At 38.1% G+C, this 27,518-nt stretch overlaps 1 protein-coding gene across 7 annotated transcripts in view; it reads right to left on the bottom strand.

Moving 5' to 3' along the window:
• The window catches only part of CDC42BPA (CDC42 binding protein kinase alpha), a 322,264-nt gene that overhangs the window by 185,306 nt on the left and 109,440 nt on the right, over positions 1-27,518 (bottom strand). For all 7 annotated transcript variants that reach the window (XM_073338668.2, XM_073338662.2, XM_073338664.2 and 4 more), the window contains exons 3-5: positions 24,715-24,798; positions 15,962-16,057; positions 4,343-4,491 (exon numbers count right to left, since the gene is read on the bottom strand). In XM_073338668.2, the coding sequence (XP_073194769.1) occupies positions 4,343-4,491; positions 15,962-16,057; positions 24,715-24,798 (329 nt within the window). The remainder of the gene's footprint in view (positions 1-4,342; positions 4,492-15,961; positions 16,058-24,714; positions 24,799-27,518) is intronic.

The raw sequence follows: 27,518 nt of genomic DNA, 5'->3' as shown, positions 1-27,518 counted from the left end.
TATCATGCAATATTAATGGACAGATATTTTTATTATGTTTTTAGGCCAGTATCGAGTGGATTTTTAAAAAAATGCAAAACACACTCACTCACAAATTCCTGAATGTTATTCAGTGTAAAAAGGCTGCTGACATGTGTTAAACACAAGAGAAGGCAGAGATTTATGTCCTTTGTACTCAGGATGATCACCTATATCACTATTCTCCTGCAAGATCAGAACATGGTTCATGGAATATACAAGAGGTTGGATTACAGCACTGCCCTGTCTCTAACTGTACACAGCAGTCTTTCAACCCAGGTAAAGAGCATCATCAAAAGTAACATCTATCCTCAAGTGAAATCTTTGACATATATTACTGTAATATGTTGATTTAAATAACTCAAGTCAACCAATAGTCAATGGCTCGGCATTAATTTAAGCAAAAGGCTAGTTTAAAATCTCACAGGAAAAAGAGACTAATTCCATGTGTTAATGACATGATATCAGCCATATTGCTGTACATGCAGTAATGAAGACTAACTACCTAATTCAAGACAAAGATTGTTCAGATATGGGTTAGGATCAAACTCTCAATGATGCATGGAAGCAGAGCCTGGCAATGCATATGAAAGAGAATGATTTACTCCTAATCACAGTGGAAACAGAAAAACTTTTTAAAACCATACTAGTATTAATACAAGTTGAGAAATTTCACCAGAAACATAATGAAGATGCTATGATTCTTTTCATTTTCCTCTTGCTTTACAGTGTTTCTGTTGCCTACATGTAAAACCATATACTGTACAGAAAAGTACAGCTTACACACAAATGGCACAAGGCAATATTCAACCTTGGCTTACTACCAAAAGAACATAATTTAATAATTTTTTAAACTAATAAATTAAATGGGTACCACTGGTAAACACAGTCCTTACATGAGCTCCCAAGGAAGTCTTATTTGAGTAAGGGCTGCACAATCAGGCAAGAAGTATATATGCAACCATGTTCAATTAAAGGTAATTCATATAAACTAATCTTTCCAGAGTCAGTCATGGAGCTCTCAATGCCATTGGTTAATGCAAAACGCATCAGTGACTTGCACCAAGAATAAAGTAGTTAACCTATGTATTACTAGAAAATGCACTTTAATGATTATTAGAATTTATGAGATTGATAAAACAAATGGGTAACACACTGCACAATTTGTTCCCTGAAATTCTTGAGCAGCAGTGAAATATTATCATGTAAGTTTGAACGCAGCTCTTTTCAGATGTTTACAGAGAGTGCGCAAGCATATATACACACGTGTCTATCTGCACCATATATTCATATATAGTGCAGATCACACACACACACACACACACACACACACACACACAAGCTAGCTATATATTAGTTAACACCTACCATTCTCTAGACTTTACAGCCTTCCAAATAAGGGTTCTGCAATCCAGCAATGCCCGCTCAGAAATTGCCTAAGGGCTTGCAGCACAGCAACACAAAGCTGAGGAGTTCTGCAATAGTTTATAGTTTCAGAGGTGCATAGTTCTAAGGTTGCTTGTGTTTCATGTCCATAAGCTCTCCTGACAGTCCATTATGGAAGGACAACAATGGCTTGGGTAAAACTCTTGGGTTATCTTGCAGGATAACTACCATGGTGATCAGCACCATTCTCCAGAAAAACTTCACTCTTCTATAGCTAGAATACAAAAGCAATTACTGAACAGTAGAAAAGACTGGAATGGATGAAGGATAAAGATAAAAGGGATGAGGAATAAGGATAAAAAAAAGTATATAAGAAATATAGGCAGGAGGGGGAAGTGCTCTTATCACAGACTATGAGACTAGTTGTGGTCAATGTGAAAATCTGTCCTGAAAGAGCTGGGACACCAAAAAAGCAAGACTAAATATTCAAACCCCGTAGAGTTCTGAATCTTGATAGCAAAATAACCTTGAAAGAAAGATGTATGAAATATGATGTTTCTAATTCACCAGCTACACAGTTCAAATCCCTGTGCATGCTGCCTATCCATCAGAAGTACTGGCACAACAGATATTACATTATCACTTTCTATTAATATATGTTCTCTTTTGCCTTTCCCCGGCCCTCCACCTCCCACAACAATATTTCCCCCTCGCCAGAGGAGGAGGCCACCAGGGTTATTTTTTCAGGAAAGAGCACTGCTGGCACTTACAAATGTTTTCCTTTCTTCTGCTGTAACAGCTGCAAACATCTCAATAAAGTAACAGGGAAATGGATCACATTTCAAAGGCTGATCACTTAACACTTACTCAAGGCCCTTTTGAATTTTTCATCTTTGCAAAAAGCTTTTTTCCTTATAAACACACTTTGTGTTACTTCTATTTGAATTATAAAAAGTGTCGTTTTTGGACTGACCTTAAAGAGAAGATTTATGAATATGCTACATGCAGCTCACTGGCAAAGCTACAAATAATAATACAAAAGGACCGGGCGTCTATTTTCAAATAAGTATGGGTAAGTTAATATGTCCATACACTGATTCCTACAAGCATCTATCTTCAAATCTAACAGTTCTGTTGCTGTAAAGCTCCTATAGGATGCCATTTAATTGTGTATCACAAGTTCACATGCAAACCAATTTAACACTGGGGACATAAACAATCTGAAGATGGAAATGTCACCTATGTTGTACATTACGTATTACCAGTACAGGAATGACAAGATTGTCTTCTGAAAGAAACGTCTTCAATTATTTTTCTGAGAACTGTAGCTACTCTACAGGCTGACTTAAGAGAAAAAGTTTAGCAGCCTAGCTAGCATCTGAAATGCTCTTTCACTGCCATAAAAAATAGTCAGTCAGCAGGCTCAACAATTCACACACAAGTTACTTTTTAAAAGCTTGATCCAAAGCCCACTGAAGTCAATGGCAGTCTTTCCATCAACTTCAATGAGCTCTGGATCAGGTGCAAAATGATTTAAGAACACATACCTTCTCAAAGACACACACTTGAAATCATTTGAATTCACAAAGATCATAAATAAGATACTTTTAATGGGTCTTTTCCATTAGGAAGGTTCACAAAGAGCTCCTTTCCACATAAATCAGTCCGTTGACAGAACAACCAGCTCTTTTCTCCCCTGGAAATGGTGAGTCACAAGACTTCAAACACATTTCACATGAGAAATGAGGAACCTGACAAACCCCAATTCCAATGATGCCTACTTCAATGCTTAAGCAAGACAAATCAGAGCTTACCAATGTAAAATCACAAGGTGCTCCTAGCTAGAACCCTTTCATGAAGAGCAACCTCAAATCAAAATAAAATCAATCATTAGGACATTTCTTCATACCAAACTCATGCTAAACTGAAATGGATCCCAAGGGCAACCTTGTGATCACTTCTGGAGAGGAGATCAGGCCAATATGAATGGCCAAATAATCACTAGTGTTGCTTATGCTCAAAAGGAGTCTTAGGTGGAATTTCCAAAAGGGCTTATATGTAGTTAAATTAACTCTGCTCCAACTGAAGCCAAGGGGAGTTTTATTATTAACTTCAATGAAAGCAAAGTTAGCTCAATGCTGAATCATTTTGGACAACCCACTCTCTCTCTTTAGGCAGTATCCTACTATCATTTTGGAACTGCCCCTGCCATCATTATGAAGCTGTTACTGAAGTCAGCAAGAGCACCGTGTTAAAAGCAATGGCAGGAATGAGCCATTTTTATACATCAAACTAATGCACCACATTTGACATTACATTTAAATTAAGTTCAAATGCTTTCAGTTATTTGTACAAATAACTTAGTCACTACCATAAAGCCATCAGCAGTCAATTGCTAGAAATGTTACCAAATCCAAAACAAAACTTTAAAAAAAAAATCAAAATTCCAACACTTAATTTTGTGCTTTAAAATATTTATGCACAGAAGAAACTAATCAAGAGACACATTCCAAGCATAAGACTTGATCCTGCAATGTGACCCACCCTCCAGGTATCTGCACAGATGCCTGGTGTCCAAGTTAGCAAATCACACAGCAGCCATATTTTGTGAAAGATCTACATTTAACAAATAAAAACACGCATATTGATTTAGAAGATGCCAATGACAAAGATTTTTTCGAGAAATATCTTTAAGCTTGTTGAACAAGCCTGGCAACAGTTCTGAACATCCAAAAAATGAAGCCACATATACAGTGGTCACCATTACATTCAATATTTGCCAGTTGCGCCCACTCTAATTGACCACTAAAGCAAAATCTTGCCCTCAGGTAAAACTCCCCTTAACTTCAACAGGAATTTGGTGAAGTTAGAACTGCAGGAAGTGGTCCATAATGCAGTGTTAAAGTCATCTCTGTATTTCAGTGCTGGATTTCCTTACCTATGGACGTAGTGTAACTGATGTACAGAATCGATCGCTATCACCATTTCAGCCAAATAAAAACGAGCCATGTCTTCAGGTAACCTGTCCTCAAACTTGCTGAGCAGGGTGAGCAGATCTCCTCCAACATAGTAATCCATAACCAGGTACTATGAGTAAGGGAGAGGTATGGGAGACACAAAGAAAAAAAAATTTACACAATGACTCAAAGACCAATACAATCCAAGTACAGCTAAAGAACTGCAGACTATTATTAATACTTTAGATACCACTGAAGTGCTCTTTGTGATATTTTCTTAAAATGGAGACAAAACAGTAAAAGAAGCATTTTTAAAAAAATAGCCTTCATAAATGTACCTTTTCAAATAACCTTTGACATTCCTTGTTATCCTGCAAACCATAAACTTGTTTTTAGCAAATCTTTTTTTTGTAAAGATTTCATATTTACCTATGTCCAAATAAATTAAACAAAAAGACAGGGAAAGTGTCTGTCTAGTTCACCATTCCAGAATCAGACAAGATTATGAAATTAAGTTCTCTCAGTTTATTATAAAAATCTCCTTAAATGGAATACAAAAGTCTTAAAGTATTAAAAAATTTAACTGAAAAAAAAAGTTGGGTTAGCATGGGATCTTATTTAGGGGCCACACATTTCCTCTAGTTTGACACAATTTCTTCCTGCACATCTACCAATGTGATATATGCCATCATGTGCCAGCAATGCCCCTCTGCCATGTACATTGGCCAAACCGATCAGTCTCTATGCAAAAGAATAAATGGACACAAATCAGACGTCAAGAATTACAACATTAAAAAAAACAGTCGGAGAACACTTCAATCTCCCTGGACACTCAACAACAGTCTTAAAAGTGGCAATTCTTCAACCAAAAAACCTTCAAAAACAGACTCCAATGAGAAACTGCAGAACTGGAATTAATTTGCAAACTGGACACCATCAAATTAGGCCTGAATAAAAACTGGGAGTGGATGGGTCACTACAAAAAACTAAATTTCCCCTATTGTTACTCACAACTTCTTGTCAGCTGTTTGAAATGGGCCACCCTGATTACATTGGCCTCATTACCGCTACAAAAGAGATTTTTCCTCCCTTGGCATTCTACTGTTGAGAATAGCCCACTTCCACTTTAACTGAATTGTCTTGTTAGCACTGACCCCCTCATTTGGTAAGGCAACTCCCATCTTTTCATGTACTGTGTATATATACACCTGCCTACTGTATTTTCCACTCCATGCATCTGATGAAGTGGGTTTTAGCCCATGAAAGCTTATGCCCAAATAAATTTGTTAGTCTCTAAGGCGCCACAAGTACTCCTCGTTGTTTTTGCGATACAGACTAAACACAGGTTCCACTCTGAAACCAGAAAAATAAATGCTTTACCTTAAACCAGTCTTGGGATAGGGAAGGACCAACAGATTCCCTGTTCATAGTACTGGCTCCTGGTAGAATATCCACAGACAGTGGAAGGGATTACCATTTTGTAATTTCAATCACAGAGAAAAGCAATTTTTGAGTTTACTGATTTAAAGTTAAGTAAATGTTTCCCAATGAAACATAAAATATGATTGCAACTGGATGTGATCACAGATTTTGAGAGACCATAACCCCTCTCTATTTTCCTATATTATGGAAACTAAACTCTGAAAACGCATTCAAATATATGGTCAAGATGACCTGAAACAGATCAAACAAGGTAAAAACTTTTGAGACTATGAGTAACTTATTTTTCTTTAATTGAAAAAGTCCCCCACGGGCTTGTCTACATAGCAACATGGTGAGGACTACTGGGGTGTGAATTGTGGAGTGCTCTAACATGTTGCACCCCAACAGCTCATTGTACACCCCGCTGGTGAGAACAAAAAGATGCCTAATTCATGTTGATGGTAGCATCAACATAAACTAGGTGCCTTTTAGTTTACGCCAGCAGGTTTTACAGAGGACAGTTAGAGTGCAACACGTTAATGCACTCTACAGCTCATACCTCCATAGTCTTTACTGCTTTCACGTAGAGAAGCTCTAAGACTCTGGACTCAGGGATAGCAACTGAAAAGGCAAAGCGGGGAAAAAAAAAAAGCCTTATTTTCTGGAATTTCATCAGCAGCTGAACAAACAAAACTGGCACTGTCCACCACTGTTGCTAAAAAAACCCTTATAATGTCTGACACGCTAGCGGAGCCCGTGCCTGCTCTTGCCAGGGCCCCAGGCCTCATTGAACACTGACAAACGCACAGCTGGAAACCAGACTGGCTTACCTGTGTGTTAGTATTCTTAAAATAGCTATTAGAATTATAAGAATGCTTTTGTGTTTAGACTTTACAGAGTGCTTGTAGGATGCTGCATGTGTTAATCCTACTTATAGTATCTATATCCAATGTTATAAGGCAATGTTTAAATGTTTGCTCTGTAACTATGAAAATGTTTGCTAAGACTGTAAATCCCCCACAGTGAAGAGAGAAGCATTACCAAATGTAAAATGCTAGTTTACCACAAGAAGTGTTATCTCCTCCCCAACAACAGAAGTTATGTGCACAAGCTCTCGTCCCATCACAGCATGAGCCCTCGGGGAAGGCAATAAAAGTGCCTGTTAAGGAGAAATTGTTATCCCTATACTGATTGATCTCGGAAAGGCAGAGATTTCTAGGCATAAGCAAGGGATCTCCAACTGTGTTTAGCTTGGGTTAGCTCTAAAGGACATAGAAACTTCTATAATAAGTAAACTCTATATTATCTTTTGAAATCTAAGATGAAGTCATTTATCTGCTTTAAATATCATAAAACTCATTTATCTGCTTGCAAATAAAAGTTCTTTTTCCTAGTTAATAAATCTTTTGATAATTTATTATAGTATAGGCTACAAGCATTTTCTTTGGTTTAAGAGCTGAAATACAGTTGACTTGGGGTAAGAGACTGGTCCTTTTGGTACTGGGAGTAACCTGAATATTGTTATGATTTTTGATGGAAGGGACCATCTATCACAGAGAGAAACTTGCCTTTGTGGCAAGACAGACTAAGAGTAGTGTCTGTGACTCCATGTTAAGGCTATTATAGTCCTTTAGAAGTTCACACTTGTTACTTTGTTTGGTGAAATCTAATTATAGAACATACAACCATTTGGGGGTTTGTGTCCTGTTCCTGGACAGTCTGCCCTGAGTTTGGAACTCACACTCATGAGCCACTCCAGATGGCATGATGAAACCTTTTCTGTGAAACTCAGAGGCAAATTTGGATTGTTCCACACACAGTGTGTAATTAGACTATCTGGACCTGTTGAGGGTAGGAAAACTATTTATGGTTTACAAAGATTGCTAACAGTATGGGTCCCCCTGGAAAAACATCCAGCTGGGTTTGAAAATGGTCTGGATAATCTGCACAGGACCAAACTTTTCAACACCTATTACAGAAAGCACATTACGATAATATAACCTTGACCATCATGATGAAAGACTAATTAATTGATCAAATTTTCCACCAAAATTCACAATAATACTTGAAGGTCTCTTTCTCAAAAGTTCATTATTTTATTTACTATTTCTCTATCTTCAAGGAAAATAGTGTATATCCACGTTTCCAATCATCTGTCTTTAGAGTAGGATATAGTGATGTAGGAGTAATATAGCACAAAGGTATGGTGCTGTATATTTTCAATTTGCCTATTTCTAACTTCAATGCCAACATTTTGTGGATAGTCAGTTTCATGGATGTTCCTTCATAGGAAGTCAATTTTCCTTTTTGTGTGTGTGTGTGTCTTTTGAACAGCAACAGAGGAATGAAAAACATTTAAAAATAGGACAAAATGATTGCCAAAACCAGAATAATTTGGCAGGGGAACTCAGGTGGGGAATCTTGTGCCTTGCCCGACTAAGAGGTGAGCAAGGGACTGGGACAGGGGGATCTCCCCAACATTAGAGTCTACATTTGTGAGGAATAACTTTTACCCCTCCATATTTGGTCACCCTTAAGGTTTTTTGTTGAAAGTTTTTATACATTGTTTGAAGAGGAAACAGATTCTGCTGAAAAGAAAAGTAGTTTTGGATCCTGTGTTTTAGAACTCCACTGACTGTAACAACTTGAAACAGCATATTGTGACATTCTCCTGGGAACCATTTTTAAGTTTACCAATTGTTGTGGAGAAATGAATAAAGTCTTTCCACAAAGTCTTCAAAATATCAATAATCAAAATGTTACTGTGTCGCTGTCTGCCATTGAGTTGCAAACCTGCTATGCTGCAAGATGTCTTGCTAGCATGCCTTACACAAGGCAAATAAGCTATGGTCACCACTGCTCTGAAAAATCCCAGTGAAATCATAGAATATCAGGATTGGAAGGGACCTCAGGAGGTCATCTAGTCCAACTCCCTGCTCAAAGCAGGATCAATCCCCAATTTTTTTGCCCCAGATTCCTAATGGCCTCCTCAAGGATTGAACTCACAACCCTGGGTTTAGCAGGCCAATGCTCAAACCACTGAGCTATCCCTCACCCCCAAATGAGATGTGTAATATCGGATAGCCTTCCAGGTAATACTTTTTAAAAGCTGACGTGGTTGTATACAGAATGTGATGATTATTAACTGATTTGCTGTGTAGTGGTTTTGCTCTCATCCATCCATGCTTCAGTTATTGCTAGGATTAGATTGTTATTGGTAAATGTCAGTAAACATCAATTTTGCTGTACACACACACAAATTGAGAAAAAATATTTCCACCTTAATAACAGAAATTTACAGACACGAAAAGAAAAATGCTGCTTGAGAATGCAGAGTTTGTATATTTTGACATGATCATGACAATTTGTGTTTTAACTGTTATAAAGCTTTAACTTTTTGAATCTCAACATCTACTCTCATTAAATAATTATTTTCTGACCCTCCTCCATAATTTCCCACAACTGTGAAAATTAACGTCAATCAAAACAGAAAAAAAATGCTTAAAAATAAACATTGATATTATCCATCAAAATTATAAATAAACATTGAATTCTGCCAAGCCTAGTTATTGCTGAGAAAGAATGCAGGAAAAAACTGCAACAGCATTCCTTTTTCTTCACTGAAACACGATCTTGTGTATTTGTCTACAGCGATCATTCACCTTTTTTAACACAATATTTTTGGAAGCCATTAAAAAAAAATTTAGTTGATGCAACCATAAATACAAAGGGATTTTTTTTGTTTGCTTGTTATACAGCACTTTTATATCTTCGTTCTACTACAAAATAAATTTTTCCAGGTGTAACAAAAGCAATAAAGTGATGATAAAATATCATCTAACACCCAGGCCTGCAAATAGTCACATTGAAGTTATTGGGACTATGTGCTTGAAGTTAAGGGTGTGCATGAATATTTTCAGGATCAAAGTTAAATTTGTAAGGTAAATTTTTAATGCAAAAATGGAGTGAATTCTTTAGACAATATACAAACCACTGCCCCAAGTAGTATCATTCATTCACATAAATGCATTATTATTTTCTTCTAAGACCAAGATCATTAAGAAGATCAAAAAAAGAACATTACAAAGAGGAGATTTCTATTTTTAAACTGTTCTTTATCTATATAGCAGTAAGGTGCAGTTCAATGGATTTCACAAGTTGGTTGGCTGGTCAGTTCTCATGTTGTCAGCTGAACTGTATAGAGGTCACCAAATGTCTTATGTGCCTACATCATGCTCCATCCTGAGCGAAGTAGAAGAACTAAAAGCTGACCATATAAATTCTTTATATAGCAAGTATCTACATCTTTCTACCCAATATAACTCTGAGGAATTCTCAGATATGCACATAAATTCCTTGGTTCTCGTTTGGCAGACGAAATAAGAGTTAGTCAAGGAATCTTTCAACCAAAGATGATCTGATTCTCTCATTTCAAGTCATAGAATCATAGAATATCAAGGTTGGAAGGGACCTCAAGAGGTCATCTAGTCCAACCCCCTGCTCAAAGCAGGACCAATCCCCAACTAAATCATCCCAGACAGGACTTTGTCAAGCCTGACCTTAAAAACCTTTAAGGAAGGAGATTCCACCACCTCCCTAGGTAACGCAGTGCTTCACCACCCTCCTAGTGAAAAACTTTTTCCTAATATCCAACCTAAACCTCCCCCACTGCAATTTAAGACCATTACTCCTTGTTCTGCCATCTGGTGCCACTGAGAACAGTCTAGAGCCATCCTCTTTGGAACCCTCTTTCAGGTAGTTGAAAGTAGCTATCAAATGCCCCCTCATTCTTCTCTTCTGCAAACTAAATAATCCCAGTTCCCTCAGACACTCCTTGTAAGTCATGTGCTCCAGATTATTTTTGTTGCTCTCCGCTGGATGCTTTCCAATTTTTTCATATCCCTCTTGTAATGTGGGGCCGAAAACTGGACACAGTACTCCAGCTGAGGCCTCACCAATGTCGAACAGAGGGGAATCATCACGTCCCTTGATCTGCTGGCAATGCTTCTACTTATACATCCCAAAATGCCGTAAGCCTACTTAGCAACAAGAGCACACTGTTGACTCATATCCAGCTTCTCGTCCACTGTCACCCCTATGTCCTTTTCTGAAGAATTGCTGCTTAACCGCTCGGTCCCTAGTCTGTAGCGGTGCATGGGATTCTTCCGTCCTAAGTGCAGGACTCTGCATTTGTCATTGTTGAACCTCATCAGATTTATTTTGGCCCAATCCTCCAATTTGTCTAGGTCCCTCTGTATCCCTACCCTCCAGCGTATCTACCTCTCCTCCCAGTTTAGTGTCATCTGCAAACTTGCTGAGAGTGCAATCCACACCATCCTCCAGATCATTTATGAAGATATTGAACAAAAGCGGACCCAGGACCGACCCTTGGGGCACTCCACTTGATACCGGCTGCCAACTAGACATGGAGCCATTGATCACTACCCGTTGAGCCCGACAATCTAGCCAGCTTTCTACCCACCTTGTAGTGCATTCATCCAGCCCATACTTCTTTAACTTGCTGGCAAGAATACTGTGGGAGACCATGTCAAAAGCTTTGCTAAAGTCAAGGAACAACATGTCCACTGCTTTCCCCTCATCCACAGAGCCAGTTATCTCGTCATAGAAGGCAATTAGATTAGTCAGGCATGACTTGCCCTTGGTGAATCCATGCTGACTGTTCCTGATCACTTTCCTCTCCTCTAAATGCTTCAGAATTGAATCTTTGAGGACCTGCTCCATGATTTTTCCAGGGACTGAGGTGAGGCTGACTGGCCTGTAGTTCCCTGGATCCTCCTCCTTCCCTTTTTTAAAGATAAGCACTATATTAGCCTTTTTCCAGTCGTCTGGGACTTCCCCCAATCGCCATGAGTTTTCAAAGATAATGGCCAATGGCTCTGCAATCACATCCGCCAACTCCTTTAGCACTCTCGGATGCAGCACACCTGGCCCCATGGACTTGTGCTCGTCCATCTTTTCTAAATAGTCCCGAACCACTTCTTTCTTCGCAGAGGGCTGGTCACCTCCTCCCCATACTGTGCTGCCCAGTGCAGTAGTCTGGGAGCTGATCTTGTTCGTGAAGACCGAGGCAAAAAAAAAGCATTAAGTACATTAGCTTTGTGCATATCCTCGGTCACTAGATTGCCTCTCCTAATCAGTAAGGGGCCCACACTTTCTTTGACCTTCTTCTTGTTGCTAACATACCTGTAGAAACCCTTCTTGTTACTCTTAACATCCCTTGCTAGCTGTAACTCCAAGTGTTATTTGAACTTTCTGATTTCACTCCTGCATGCCTGAGCAAGATTTTTAAACTCCTCCCTGGTCATTTGTCCAATCTTCCACTTCTTTTCTTTTTCTGTGTTTAGTATCAGCAAGGATTTCACTGTTAAGCCAAGTTGGTCGCCTGCCATATTTACTATTCTTTCTACACATCGGGATGGTTTGTTCCTGCAACCTCAATAAGGATTCTTTAAAATACAGCCAGCTCTTCTGAACTCCTTTCCTCCTCATGTTATTCTCCCAGGAAGCTCTGCCCCTAGTTAGTTCCTCCAGCACTTGCACCAGGAAATTGCCCCCTACACTTTCCAAAAACTTCCTGGATTGTCTGTGCACTGCTGTATTGCTCTCCCAGCACATATTGGGGTGACTGAAGTCCCCCATGAGAACGAGGGCCTGCAATCTAGTAACTTCTGTTAGTTGCCTGAAGAAAGCCTTGTACACCTCATCCCCCTGGTCTGGACTCCACAGACTCCCCACTCAGTTCTCTAAGATCTAATTCTCATGTGAGAATATTCTTGTATGCAGAGATTAGGTGGAAAAAAAAAAAGAAGCATACTCCTAAAGGGACTTAAAAATACTCTAACCTCCAAATGATGACTCTTTTCAAGCACTAACAGACTATCCTTTGAGTGACAACTGAATCAAATCAGCAAGTGTGCACATTTAAAACCACACTCATACAAGAGTCACAATTCAGCATAAAGAATGTGAAATCGGAAACAGAGCAGGTCCAAATATTATTATTAATTTATTCTGCAACTCCAGCAAGGCCATTGTATCTACTTTACAATTTTTTTTTTACTGTCTTTTTAATGGTGAATAGACAAAATAATACAAATACCATGATGAAAAAGAATTCACTCCACAGAAGTTGTTAAATTCATTTTTTGGTCCAATATTCATTCATCTACACTCCAACACAGAACAGTAAATAAAACAAACTTAAAATTTACATTTGTATTAGTTTACAATATTAGTCCTTCAAAATATTCTCCAGTTTCTGAGTAACTTTATAGCAAATCTGAAAAATATTGTAACCCGATAACAAGCAGCTAAAACACCCTCAATTTTTATGATAGCAGTAAACCTGTACAAGAGACATTTAGAAGAGACTACAATATGCTGAAAAAGAAACTTAGATATCATCTGTAGAAATAAATTAAGATGCCACTAGGACACAGTAACCCCAACTCAGTTGTACTTATTTATATCATGTCAGAGTCTTCTTCACAAAAATGTTCCTTACATTTTTATCCTTTTGCTTCCACAGTTGTAACAATAAAAGATAAAGATATAAGGAAAAACTGATCTGATTAAGCTGCAGATTGAAGTTTTCCATTATAATAAAAACTGCACTACCAATAAATTGAGCAACATATCCCTTTTTTAACGTGTGCAGACCCATCATATCTATTACAGTATATACTCATTCATTAGCCCGTTCGTTTATAAGCCGACCCCCCAAGATGGACAGGTAAAAATAGTAAAAACTGTATGACCCTTTCATAAGCCAACACTATATTTCAGGGGTTGGCAAACTTTGGCTCCCAGCCCGTCAGGGTAAGCTGGCGGGTCGGGACGTTTTGTTTACCTGCAGCATCTGGAGGCATGGAGCCCCTCAGCTCCCTGTGGCTGCGGTTTGCCATTCCCAGCCAATGGGAGCTATGGGAAGTGGCGCACCACTTCCCGCAGCTCCCATTGGCTTGGAACAGTGAACCGTGGCCACAGGGAATTGAGGGGCTTCATGCCTGCAAACGCTCCAGGTAAACAAAACAACAGTGTTAGATATTGAATTCAATGATTTCATAGAGTTTAAAATCATCAAATTTTGTTGTAGACCCATTTTTAAGCCAACCCCTGCTCTTCGATGCGTCACTTTTTTACCAAAAAATATTCGGCTTATGAATGAGTATATACGGTAATTATTTTTATATACTGCACATGTCACTACTGCAGAGCATCACAATGCTTCCACAATTAAAAATCAAACATCAATTTAAAAAAAAACCCCTGTTTAAAAGGGTAGAAGTGCAAATTAAGGCTGTTAAACTCCAGCAATAAATACATATTTAACACAAAGGCATTCAATTCAGGTCATAGATCTGCCTAAATTCTGTATCACAGGTACTTTTCAAATGTATATTTTATCACAAGAAAGAAATAACATGCTCAAAGCACATATTAAAATACTGAGAATCAGACAGTTTTCCTGCCTTTTTCTCCCAAATGAAACACAATTTGCAAAACTAGCACATGTTAACAGACCATCAGTGATAAAGAATGGAAGCAGCTCTGTGCTCAACGAGTATATTAAGGAAAGCGGCTAGATTAAAATTAGTTCTGGCAGGCTGCAACTGAATATTTAATGTTTTCTTCGTAATACTGCTAGCAGTCAGAACACATTTATAGTTTTTACTGGTCCATATTACTCAATCAGGAAATAGAAAACCTGGGCCCTGATCCTGTTAACAGATACACACAAACAAAGCCCTGAACCTGTGCCAAGACCAACTGAAGTCAAGGGAATGCTGCAAGATTGCAAGAGGCTATGCTAGTGCATTCAACTGCAGGATCATGACCAAAAGTTCCAGATCTGCAAGTCCTACATTCATGAATTTCCTTTACCTTAAGGACCAAATCATACATGCTTTACTCCAGTAATTTTACTGAAGTTAATGTGATTTCATCTGTGAAATGACCAGGAAGTAGCCTTTAGTTGCAAACTTATATAAACACCGACTAATGACAATGCTAAACAGAAGTAAAGGTGTAGTAAGACTTCAAAACTACCAATTTAAACCTATCGAGTGTACTTTACAAAACAGGAAAGTAAATATGATAAGGTTAGCAACACAATTCAAGTATGCTACATTTATTTTTTAAAATGACAAAGATTTAGTAAAATCTGATTATCCTTTATTAATTTTCCTTCTTGAATCCTATATATTACCTAACAGTTAAATGTAATATGAAAGATTGGATTCTTTCAATGAAATTTATGATGGACATACATTTTAGACATGTACATCAATTTAAATTTCAGCATCAGCATGCAATAATTCATTTTACTATGAAGAGTACCAAACCACTCCTTTTTTAAATGACTAAGAAACATAACAACCCAAACTTTTCAGAACAAAACCAAAAGGCATTCCAATTACATTTCAGACATACTTCTTAACATAAACGTATTTAGATACTTTCATCTGCAATTATAATCTTCAGTTCTATGCAAATTGATTTTTTTTTAAAGTGGCTTTTCTAAGTTATACAGTGGCTTTCTGTTCCCTTCTGGGACTTTTGTGGTTAAGCCCCCCCAACCAGCAGGAGGAGACAGTTCAGAATTGAAATTATGCCTCTCTACTCTTTGCCAGAGCCCAGTTGGGTGAATTTCAAATCAATAGGACCATTCCAGTGCCAAAATTTAAAAACAATAAACAAGATTAAACAAACTTTATATCTAACTCTAATTTCATAGTAGGAAAAAAATTTACTGCTACTTCATTCTGTGAATCAGACCAGGATTATTGGGACAAAGTAAATGACAAGATTATAGAAAAGGTACAGTAATATAATTGCAAGAGCACTCCCAAAAGAAGAATAGTCAGATTACCTGATACCTACTGGTCACAGAAGTCTGCCCAATAATTGCAGACTCATACAGAGATAAAGCAAAGTAGCATCTTGAGATATTCATGGCCAAATTCACTAAACCCCCTGCCTAGTTTCCATACTATAGAACTCTATGCACAATAATGCATTTGACAAGGTTTTGATGCATATGGAGATTCAATTTCAAACATAGGGCTAACCATTGCATGCACACACACTATATCTGTATTTCAATATCAGACTAAAAGCCTAAAATCACTTTAATAGATATATAAAGGAACACTCACTAAATAGTTGTCATCCTGGAAGGCATAGTGCAATGTTGTGATCCACTGGTTATCTCCATTCACTAGTACATCCCTCTCTTCTCGAAAACAGGCTGTCTGAAGGGGGCAAAAGAATATTTTAGTTACAATAAATGTATGTCATGAAATGGCGATCAAATACATAGGATGACATTACAAGGTACATTTATCCCCCTTCAGTAAAAGGGCATTTAATCCACACTCCTGACATGTTGAGAACATGGGGCCAGTAGTGTATCATCACTTTACATCTATTTGGAGTACAACTGTACTTCCCAGTTATTGTTCTTGGGATGAAGACAGAAAAAACAGACTCTTCTGCTCACTGTCTCCAGATCACAGGTCAAAATCTGCTCTCAAACCTGTTCATGGGGAAGTCAATGAGATTATATTATGGTATCTGAGGGCAGAACTAGCCCTACATGTGCACAATTTCTTCTGTGAGCTATATATGTTTCTATTATAAACACTCATTTTCAGGATTTATAACTTGTCCAAAAAATTATAGCCCACACAACTGTACTGAAAGATTGTTTGATTCAGTACTAAACAGTGCTGTCTTATCTACAGCAACAAGACAATGTGAGATTCTCACCCCAACCTCTGTATTTGCTGCATTGAAAAAATACAGCAAAATTCTTTATTTTAATCAGAGCTGCTTCTCTGTGTGTCTATTTGCATTATATAATTTATAAGCACAAATATATTTATATAAGTACCCAAACACAATGACCCCTATAGTAATGCAATTGAAGTCTACAGGAGTAGGATCTGGCTCTACATATTATGGGCTTATTTCATAGCACTGTCACTTCACGTTTACACTGGTACAGTCATATTTTATATATGCAATATTTTTCTAATGATTATAAATAAAGTAACCTCCAGCTACTTCCATCTTCCCCTCAATCTATTAGTCAAACTAGCTGATTTCTTTTTGGCATCATATCTGAGGGTTTGGCCATGTTAGAATTAAGTTGATGGTGAGACATCCAGGAGGACATGTTAGAGACAGGTTGAGATGCAAGATGGGATTGAAAGAAGCAGATTTGCAAGTCATTGGTCTAAAGATGGTAGCTGAAATCATGTCAGCAGATGAGATCACCCAGTGAGAAGGTATAAAGCAAAAAGAGGAGCAAGCCAAGATGGAGTCCTCCGAGATCCCACACAGGGTAGGAAAGGGGAAGAGGAGAAACCACCAAGAGATGCTCAGGAATCACTGGAGAGGTAGGAGAACCACAGGAGCACAGAGTTGTAAAAGCCAAGGGAGGATAAAACGCTGAGAAGGAGAACAAACAGTGTCAAAAGTGGGAGACAGATCAAAGTGATTAGAGTCCTTGAGACTTGGTGAGGAAAATGTCAGTAGCAATCTTGGAGAGAGCAGATTTGGTAAACTAGAAAGGAAGGATGCCAAACTGAAGAGGATCCAAGATGTAACTGCAGGACAGGAATTCCAGGCCATGGTTGTAAATGATCTTCAATGAATTTGGAGTGAAAGCCAGAAGAGGGATAGGATGACAGTTGAAGAGGCAGATGGGGTTTTTTAGTTTTTGAAGATGCAGAGACCTGGGCATTCTTGGATTTTGAGTGGGAGCTGGCTAGAAAAGGATGAAAGAGAGAAGAAGATTAGTTGATAGATGGAGATTTGGAGGTAAAGCGTAGATGAGAAACTCTGCCAAGATATACTGTAAATATTCTGCTACTCCAGATACACATTTAATCAGTTTCAGTCAATTTCATCATCTTAAACCATATCCTGTGTCTTCATATTTAAGCAATAGCTTAAAGAAAAATCAAACCTTTTCTTCCTTATTATTTTTTCAACCTCATTTCCAAAAACAGCCAAATACCAAAATGAGTATGACAGGTTTCAGAGTAGCAGCCATGTTAGTCTGTATCCGCAAAAAGAAAAGGAGTACTTGTGGCACCTTAGAGACTAATGAATTTAGTTGAGCATAAGCTTTTGTGAGCTACAGCTCATTTCATCGGATGCATTCAGTGGAAAATACAGTGGGGAGATTTATATACACAGAGAACATGAAACAATGGGTGTTACCATACGCGATCAGGTAAGGTGAGCTATTACCCAGCAGGAGAGCCGGGGGGGGGGGGACCTTTTGTAGTGATAATCAAGGTGGGCCATTTCCAGCAGTTAACAGGAATGTCCGAGGAACAGGGGGAGGGGGAGGGGAGGGGGAGGAGAAAAGAATAAACATGGGGAAATAGTTTTACTTTGTGTAATGACCCATCCACTCCCAGTCTTTATTCAAGCCTAAGTTAATTGTATCCAGTTTGCAAATTAATTGAGTATGGTTATTGTTGGCAGTGAACTTTGGAGAGGGACAAATGAAGAGTGCAGCTTAATGATTTTTGCGCAGAGATGAAGCTACACTTATAAGAGCAACCAAAACACACCAAACCTTGTTTTGACCACTAAAATGAGCAAATGTGACACAGAGGTCGGAAAGAAGAAACACTTAATCACTTTTTACACCTGAAGAGTAACCTTATGCAAGAGAGAATAGGAATGACTGACGCAAGATTCAGTAATAAAATACACTGCACAATGAACAAAAGATCTTTATTGGGAGTCAAATGAGAAATAGCATGAGGACAAAAAAAGAATTTGGGGGAAGAGTGGTTTGGTTTGGTTTTGTTTAAGTCTTGCCAGAAATAGAGAACAATGAGAAACTGGAAACTCTTTGTTGTTCCCACAACATAATGACAAGTAAACAAACTGCATGTTATTACACAGATGCATGGAGCTAGTTTCTACAGTGAGTCTATCTAATATTTATTGTGCCATCATATCTGACACAAATTCACAAAAGATCTTGCATTCCTTGAGTACCCAAAAGACTCCTGGATGTGGAGGAGAATGCCTGGAGCTGGCAGCAATTTTTACTACAGTAGATCATATTTGAAATTTTAATAGCCTGGCGGAGAAAGCTGGAGCAGCTCTCTCACGAGTACCACTTTGTCTTGGGCTCCTGATCTTCTCATATTACTCAGCCTCTCCCTGGATCCTCAGCCCCACTTCACTAAGCTCCCTCTGGATGAAACTTTTCCAAGTACACAAATCCTGAGGCTTACAGCGTGGATTCGTTTTTAGGGAAGATGTGTATCTAAGTCTCTTAGATAGCTTTGACAATCTCAACATACACACATCAAAAGTAAATGTTTAAAATGTATATGTATAAAAATAAACATTTATTTTAGATGTATGAAATCTGCTTTAACTTGTAATATCCCTTGGGTTCCTTCTAGTCTAGACAGAGTAAACAATACTACTGGGTGCCTCTCCCCAGCCTATCAGGCCAAATTTTCTTGTACTTCACTTTTTCCTTGACCTGTCTGGCCTCCACTCGGTTGACAGCTTCTCTTGGACTGCCAATCCTTCCCTTCCCCACTTCAAACATTCCCAATGCTTTCTGTGGGTCTACTACTGAATTATGTAGGGCCATCAACAAATAATGGGGCTCATTATATGGTAAATTATGCAACTGCATAAATAACAGGCCCTTGAAGACTGTTATCTACAGGATGGGTCATGCAGTGCTCCTACTCTCCCAGCTGATGAGAAGGCCAACAGGGCTGAGTGACAGCCAATTAAGACAGATTAATTTTTCCCCTTAAAGGAAGGAGGAGTAAGCAAATTTAGTACTAGATTTAAGACCCAAGGTAATATGACAAATATGACTAATAGCTTCAGTGTATGTTACCAAACACTTGATAACTTTTGTAAAGTGCAAAATTATTTTATCTTAATCTTAATCAATAGATCTTCTGCTGATCTATTGATCAGAACTATTTTATGAACTGTTGGATCTTTAGTACTCAATGCTCTACAACACTTAATCTCTTCATATTAGACAACACCAAAAACTTGTTTTAGTTAAAGTTCTAGAATGAAATGCAGTATAAATAAGTCACACACGATGGAATTCAGCTGCATTTTTTGCATTCCACTTTATTTCTATCTTGGTGTTTATATTCTGATGATCTCCAATGCGCTCAGCCAACTGTTTAATAAGTAAGATTGATGGGAAATCCATTGTGTTTCTAGAGAGCATTTCCAAAGAAAAATTAAGACCAAGTGTTGATTTATATGGTTCCTGTATGTTTTATGAAAATTGTATCACATTAAACGAACATAAATGACAGAATCATAGAAATGTTGAACTTGAAGGGATGTAGAGAAGTAATCAAGTCCAGTTGCTTGTGCTGTGGCAGGACCATGTAAACCTAGACCGGGATAGGCAACCTTCGGCACATGGCCCATCAGTGTAATCCACTGGCGGGCCACGAGACATTTTGTTTATATTGGCCATCCACAGGCATGGCCCCCCGCAGCTCACAGTGGCCACAGTTCGCTTTTCCTGGCCAATGGGAGCTGCGGGAAGCAGCAGCCAACACATCCCAGCGGCCCTCGGGTTCCCACAGATCCCATTGGCTGGGAACTTGTTTGAACTCTAGCGGTGTTTCCCCCCAAAGTTAGATGAAATTACAGTGTGTAGTATGTTTCATTATTTCAGCATGAAAGCAAAATCAGATAAATCAAAACTAGAAATAAAACTCCATTCTATTTTTAAATGTACCCTCTTAAAGCCAGTTTAAAAATTGTATTTCTTTCCATTAAAATGAGGTTATAAATAGTTTTGAAATATCTTCTCTATGCAAGGTATTTAAAATGTCCTTCCCACAGGTCCCAGTGGGTTTCTTGAAGTCTGCACAATCAGCCTAAAAAGAACTACAGCTTTATTTTTCCACTGGTTTGGTGACTAGATGACAAAAAATGGAAACAGAACCTTCTGGAATTAAATTGCATTACACAGTGTGACCTTCAATGCCCCACATACCTGCAAATGTCATTCTTTTCAATTTTTGCAGTGTGTGCCTGCCCTATTATTATAATAACAACAATAGATTTAGTAGTGTCTACAATATATTGCACAAATACCAAAGTACATGTAAAAAGCTTATACTATAAAAATACAACACAGAGATGGAGGATGGGGAAAGGAGCACAACAGAGAAAGAAAGCGATCAAGGAGTAACTACCATGTTTTGATAGTCTATATCTCCCAAATACACCATAATCTAGACACAAAGAAAAGGAGTACTTGTGGCACCTTAGAGACTAACCAATTTATCTGAGCATTTTGAAATGCTCAAATAAACTGGTTAGTCTCTAAGGTGCCACAAGTACTCCTTTTCTTTTTGCGAATACAGACTAACACGGCTGTTACTCTGAAATCTAGGCACAGTCAGCCAACTGATTTCTTGTATGGATCAGTAAGCCAATAGAAGGCATTTGTCAAACTAAGTAACACTACATATAAAAAGTGTTAAAAGTATTTAGGTTGCAAAGGCAAGCATGCAAGTTAGAAAATGACAGATTTATGATTGCTCTTGCAACCTTAGTTCAGCATCCTGGTGTGTCCAATCTGTTCACTGAATTAGGCAGGATCCTTGTGGAAAAAATTGTATTGGGTCATGTAATTAAGGGTCATAACCATACATAAGGGGCAAAATTAAGGTTGCATGGGCTACTGTTAATCTGACATTTTCCTTACTTTCAGTTCTTGATTTTGCAACCTACATAACATCCTTTTAATGTAGTTTTTTGTATGTAATGTCTTAGGATGTTTTAAAGAACAAAAGTAAACACAAATTCTGTTATGTAGAACCGCAGTAAGCTCTTCAAGGTTTGAACCCTGAGTCTTCTGCTCTGTAGCACAGACTTCTACCACCTGAGATACAGGACTAACTACATTAGCTGGAAGATGTTATGCCAGACTTGGGGGGAACTGCTGGCACCATGTACGAGGGTTAACTTTTACTCTATGCAATTGAAATGTTACACAAGCACACATATTTATAGAACATACTATGTTAAAATAATTTAAGCCCCTAAAATAAATTTACAACAAAGCAGGTTTTACTGCTATAATTTATCCTTTCCTACTTTTCAATAAACTGATATCTGTGGGCTGGTCTACACTGAAAATTTACATAGCTATGTCTCTCAGGGGTGTGAAAAATCTACACCTTTGAGGGATATAGCTGTCAACCTAATCCCCAGTGAAGACAGCGTTAGGTCAATGGCAGAATTCTTTCGTCAAACTAGATACCACCTCTTGGGGAGGTGGATTAACTACAGCGATGAAAGACCCCAACTGTCACTTTAGCAAGTATCTACAGCAGTACAGCATTGCAGCTGTGATGCTGTAACGTTTTAAGTGTACATATTCCCTAAATCAACTGTATTTGTATCAGTATAGTTAAAAAAAGAAAAGAAAAGAAAAAGAAAAAAGAAAAAGAATCACATAATAAGGGCTGCATTCCAAACAGGAAGAAAGCACCTGAAGGATCATAGGGTTATAAGGAATAGCCAGCATGGGTTTGTCAAGAACAAATCATGCCAAATCAACCCGATTTCCTTCTTTGACAACATTACTGGCCTAGTGGATAGGGCGGAAGCAGTAGATGTGATGTATCTTTGTTTTAGTAAGGCTTTTAACATTGTTTCACATGACAGTCTCATAAACAAACTAGGGAAATGTGGTCTAAATGAAATTACTATAAGGTGGATTCACAAGCACAACTGGTTGAAATACTGTACTCAAACCCAATAAGGTTCACTTTCCTTTTGCTTAAAGAGGAGAAAAGCTATACAAACTTATCCAGATACCCAAGACATGCAACTTGGTTCCATGGAATACAGACTGATGTTATATGCAGACAATGTCCTTTTGTGTATATCCAAACTACAAATCACTATTCTAACCCTCCTATCACCAATTCAAAAATTTGGAGCAATAGCTAGTTAAAAAATAAATTGGGAAAAATCAAAAATATTACAACTCTCCTGGTTGTCATGTCGTGGGGCTTTTTCTCAATGGAATTTCCATAGGCAACCTGATGTAATTAAGTATAAAAGTACCAAGAAACTTTAACAAACTAGTGAAGGTAACTTTAGATCCTGTATTCTTTCAAATAAGTAATGATACAAATAAATGGCACCTTCTCTCCCTGAGCCTATGGGGAAGGTCAATCCAGTAAAAATGAATATTCTGTTTAGGCTCCTCTATATTTTAAATGGCCTACCTTTAGATACCGCTCTTTTCATTTTAAAAAATTTACTAACATTATTAGAGCATTTCTGTGGGGCCCTGGTCAACATACAACTATCATTTAAAAATCTGCAGCTCCCTAATGTCAAAGAGTGGTTTGTGCTCCCAGACCTACAAAATTACTATTATCCTTTTCATTATGTCACAGATGTCAAATTGGTTCCAGCATGCTAACATCATGATACCTACATGGGTGGAAACTGAACAGGTATTAATGCAGCTAACTCCCCTAGTAGGAAAACGAGTTTTTCTTTGTCTGACAGAGAAAAATAGGATGCCTGCAGCAGAGACTGTGCAAAGGGTCTGGGTTGTCCTAGCTAAGAGGTACCCGTTTCAGCCTTGCTGTGCTCCAAAAGTACGTATCTAGGGTAACCCAGACTTGAAAATTGGGAAAAAACCTGGAGAAACTGTCTGAACAGGGGTTTGATATAGATGTCTAAAATTAAAGAAACAATATAACCAGCCACCCTTAGTGGAGTGACTGTACTAACAACTGAAACACTTGCCAACTTATCAATTTGATCTGGATGCTCTAGGACTGCCATAGGCCCCAGAGTTACTAAGAACCCCTGGAATGTTCATACATTCCCCAGGCCCATGTCCACTATGTATGCTTTACTAATGAAGAGGAACTCCAGCAGCCTGAAGTTCTTTGTGAAAGCGTGGGAAAGTGAATTATCACAGCCCTTAAAAGTACCTCAATGGCGGAGCATATTACAGAATGTTAAAAATGCTTGTGTGGATCTCCGGCTATGCCTGATACAAAAAAATATTTTATTCATATGTATTGGACTCACCAGAGGTTACACAAGCAAGCGGTTTGTTGATGCTGTAGTAAAGAAAATGGAATCCTGATATATATGCTATGGACTATCCAACAGCTAGGCAGCTGTGGAAACAGGTGGACACAAGAGTGAAATTAGTTGCTGGCTTCTGCAACCAAACCTCAGTTGAAAATTATAGTTCCAGGTTACATATCTACATGCTGGTTTTATCTCCACCACCAAGATTTTGGCTCAGAATTTAACAAAAGTGGAGGAGTAGGCCTATGCCCAGAATAGAGCAGTGGTATTCATACCTTCTGCATTAGCAACAAAAGAAAGAATAGTTTATTGAGACGGAGAGCAATTATATGAATTAGAAACAATTTTGAACCTGATTCTTGATACATTTGGATAAAGAATGCTGAGATAGCTCAAATAATGCCAGAGTCCCATTGCACCTACCCTTTCTGCTTTTTCCCTCCCTCTTCCTGTACTCTCCCCCTTTTCTTTATTTTTTATTTATTTTGGGGGGGGGGGCTTGGCTACCCCCAACCCTAACATGTTAGGCCTGTGTAATACTGTCTGATTTTGAATTGTATGATCTTTCAGCTTTGACCAGTTGTAAAGTTGTGTAATTGTGTATATTTATTGGATATCCTTGGAAAATGTGGTTTTGGGTAACATATACAAGCTGTAAATCAACTACCTTTTTGTATTTTTATTGTTTGTTTCTTTATGAAAATTCATCAACTTTTTTTTTTTTAAAAAAGAAGAATAACTGAGTAAGTCCTCACAAGCAAGTATATGAACACTAAAAACATTTCTGTAGTCTTACCTCAGCTCTCTTCAGCATCTCCCATTTATTCAGTATTTTCATGGCAAATACCTTATCTGCATTTTTCAGTTTTACTACTGCAACCTGGAAAACATAAATTGCAGATGAACAACCTAAAATAGGAAAAAAAGTGGTTGCCAGAATAATCCTTTTTTGGAAATATGTAGACGGCTGAGTAGCTTTAAATTTATTTTTGTTGTGATAGGATTTGACTCTGATTTATAACTTCACTCTGCGTACATGATGCCGTACCAAGCATTCATCATCACAAACCATGAAGAGTAATTTCACAGCTGTCCAGGGTATTTGTTCTGTAAAAGTTCTTAAATTCCCCTTAAGCCTCCATTACATAAAAGTATATCCTTCTACATTACAATAGCTGAACACAGCTGAAAGATGGCACTTCTATCAGTACAGTACTTCCTTCCCCCTCTATCGTATTACTGCCATATCATCACTGGATATGTTCCCAAAACTTGGAATAGTTATTGAACCCATTCTCTTCTATCACTGAACTAAATGGCTGCAGTGACAAACAAAAAAGAGTTCCTGGTAATGTAGTAGTCAGGTCCCAAAACCAAGAAACATCAGAATGTCAGCTGGTACAACAAATTATTTACTGGAGATTTGCTACAGGATCAATCTTCTAGACCCATTTCAAAGAACAGGGGAAGCTATAATAAATAAAAATAATTAAGCATAATACTATGCACTCCTATACCATCTTCCATATGAAGCTTTCACTGAGGTCTCTTTACACCCCCATGAACTAGGAGAGTATTATCATTCCCATTTTATGGATGGGAAAACTTAAAAATAGAGAAGTTATGACACTTACTTAACATTTACATTAGGCATCAGAGGTACATTTGGCAATTTACCAAGAGAAAAAACCCAAACTCCTTGTCCTCAGGATTTTACAATCTAGATTAAATACACTATGACAAAAGCCAGGATGGGATCATATCAAGAAAGAGGCAGGGCAAGTGGGAGGTGGGGATGTTTATACAAAACAAATTTATTATTTTTCTTGTTTTCACAATGTGGACATCATAGGTACAGTCCTGAATTCCCTAGTTTGGATAAGACATAAAAACAAAGGAAGTCTGAAGCAAAGCTAACAACAGAACCCAGGACTCAACCTCCTGAGCCACAAAATTAACCTTCAAATATGAAAAGCTCAGTGCTTTCATAAATTTTAAAATCCATACATCAATCTACCCCAATTCCCATTCGCTTGCAAAGAAAGGCATGCTCCCAGGGCCTAAGGAGAGAAGAGACTGTTTTTGTTTTGGTTGCAGACCAGGATGTTGTCTCACAGATTAGCATCATCTTTACCCTGCAGGCTAGTGACAACATACATACATACACACACTATATTATATATGGTTAAACTCTACACTTTCTCCATCTCTTTCATATTCAGCAACTTGGCTACATGCCAGAGAAGTAATAACAGGAAAGAAAATGCAACAGATGCTGACAGCTTGATGAAGGAAATGTCACGCAAGGCTCTTTTCAACCCTTCTTCAAAGGTGGCACCAGCTGAAATAGCTTCATCAAGCTAGTATAGGTGCATGTTAAACTCCATTTACAGTCCTTATAGATGTCTAAAGCAGAAACACTCTCTTTCTCTCGCTAAACTATAAATTGGGTGGAACAGCTATTAACTCCCAGAGGTGCTGTGGTACATTAATCAGACTGCCCTCCATCACATCCCACCCCCTTCTGAAAATAAAATGCAATTCAAGAAGAAATGAAAAAGAGAAGAAAATACAAGGCTATCAGACCTAGCTGTTGAAACTAGTTTCCAAACTAAATTTTTAAAGGCTATCCCCAATAAAGATCAGGCACATGAACCTAGGTTCCCATACACAGATTCATTAAAAAATATAGATTCTAAGGCCAGAAGGGACCACTGTGAACACCTACTCTGACATACCAGGCATTGAACTTCCCCAAAATAATTCTTGTTTGAACCACAGCAATTCTTTTTCGAAAAACTTCCAGTCTTGAGTTAAAAATTACCAGTGATTGAAAATCTGCCACAGCCTTCAGTTTAGATTCATATTCATAAAAGACTTTCAGGTCCAGACTTGGGATTTCTCAAGACTTGCTCAAATTTGGTACTGAAAAAGATTTAGATTCCTTGTCAGTTTCATAGCTGTCCCAAGGTTCTAAATAGCAGTGTTGAAACTTATTTGTTTCAGTTTCACTCTGTTGTTGCTTGAGAAATCTATGAGCAATTCCAAAGGCAGTGGAGCCGGATGTCTCACTCAAGAGACAACACTGCATCAGTTTATATTTTTTTCATATTTGGAAGGTGACCTTTACAACCATAAGGGCTAGAAAGTCTTTCTTTTGTTTTAAGAAGAGGTTAAATTCTGCAGAAATTAAAGACTAAAACCCCTTCATTTACCAGGGAACCCTTCTGCTTGGAACTAGTAAAGAAGTCAGTGGACTTTTCAAACTCTGTCAAGGAGTTAGGTATTTCGAAATTGGCCCATAGTCTTGGAAGTGGCTGTTAATGATCCAAGGCCTGAGCATGTCTGCTACAATTTTCAAGGAAGGCTAAAGGAGTTAGGTCTCCAACTCCCATTGGCTTTCAATGGAACTTAGGCACCTAACTCCCTTTGATCCCTTTGAAAATCGCAACCATTGCATGCAGAGTGATCTCTACCCCAGCTGACCTGGGAAACAAGAGGGCATTTATTGTCAGTTTGGGTTTTTTGGTAGCTTCTGTTAGAAAAATACTTGAGGAAGCAAAGAGAAACATGCTTACATATAGTGTAGAGATGAGAAGC

The sequence above is a fragment of the Lepidochelys kempii genome, chromosome 3 (assembly GCF_965140285.1).
Source record: "Lepidochelys kempii isolate rLepKem1 chromosome 3, rLepKem1.hap1, whole genome shotgun sequence".
Taxonomy (NCBI): domain Eukaryota; kingdom Metazoa; phylum Chordata; order Testudines; family Cheloniidae; genus Lepidochelys; species Lepidochelys kempii.
Note: the sequence above shows the minus strand (reverse complement) of the source record. Positions and strands in the feature narration are given on the sequence as shown.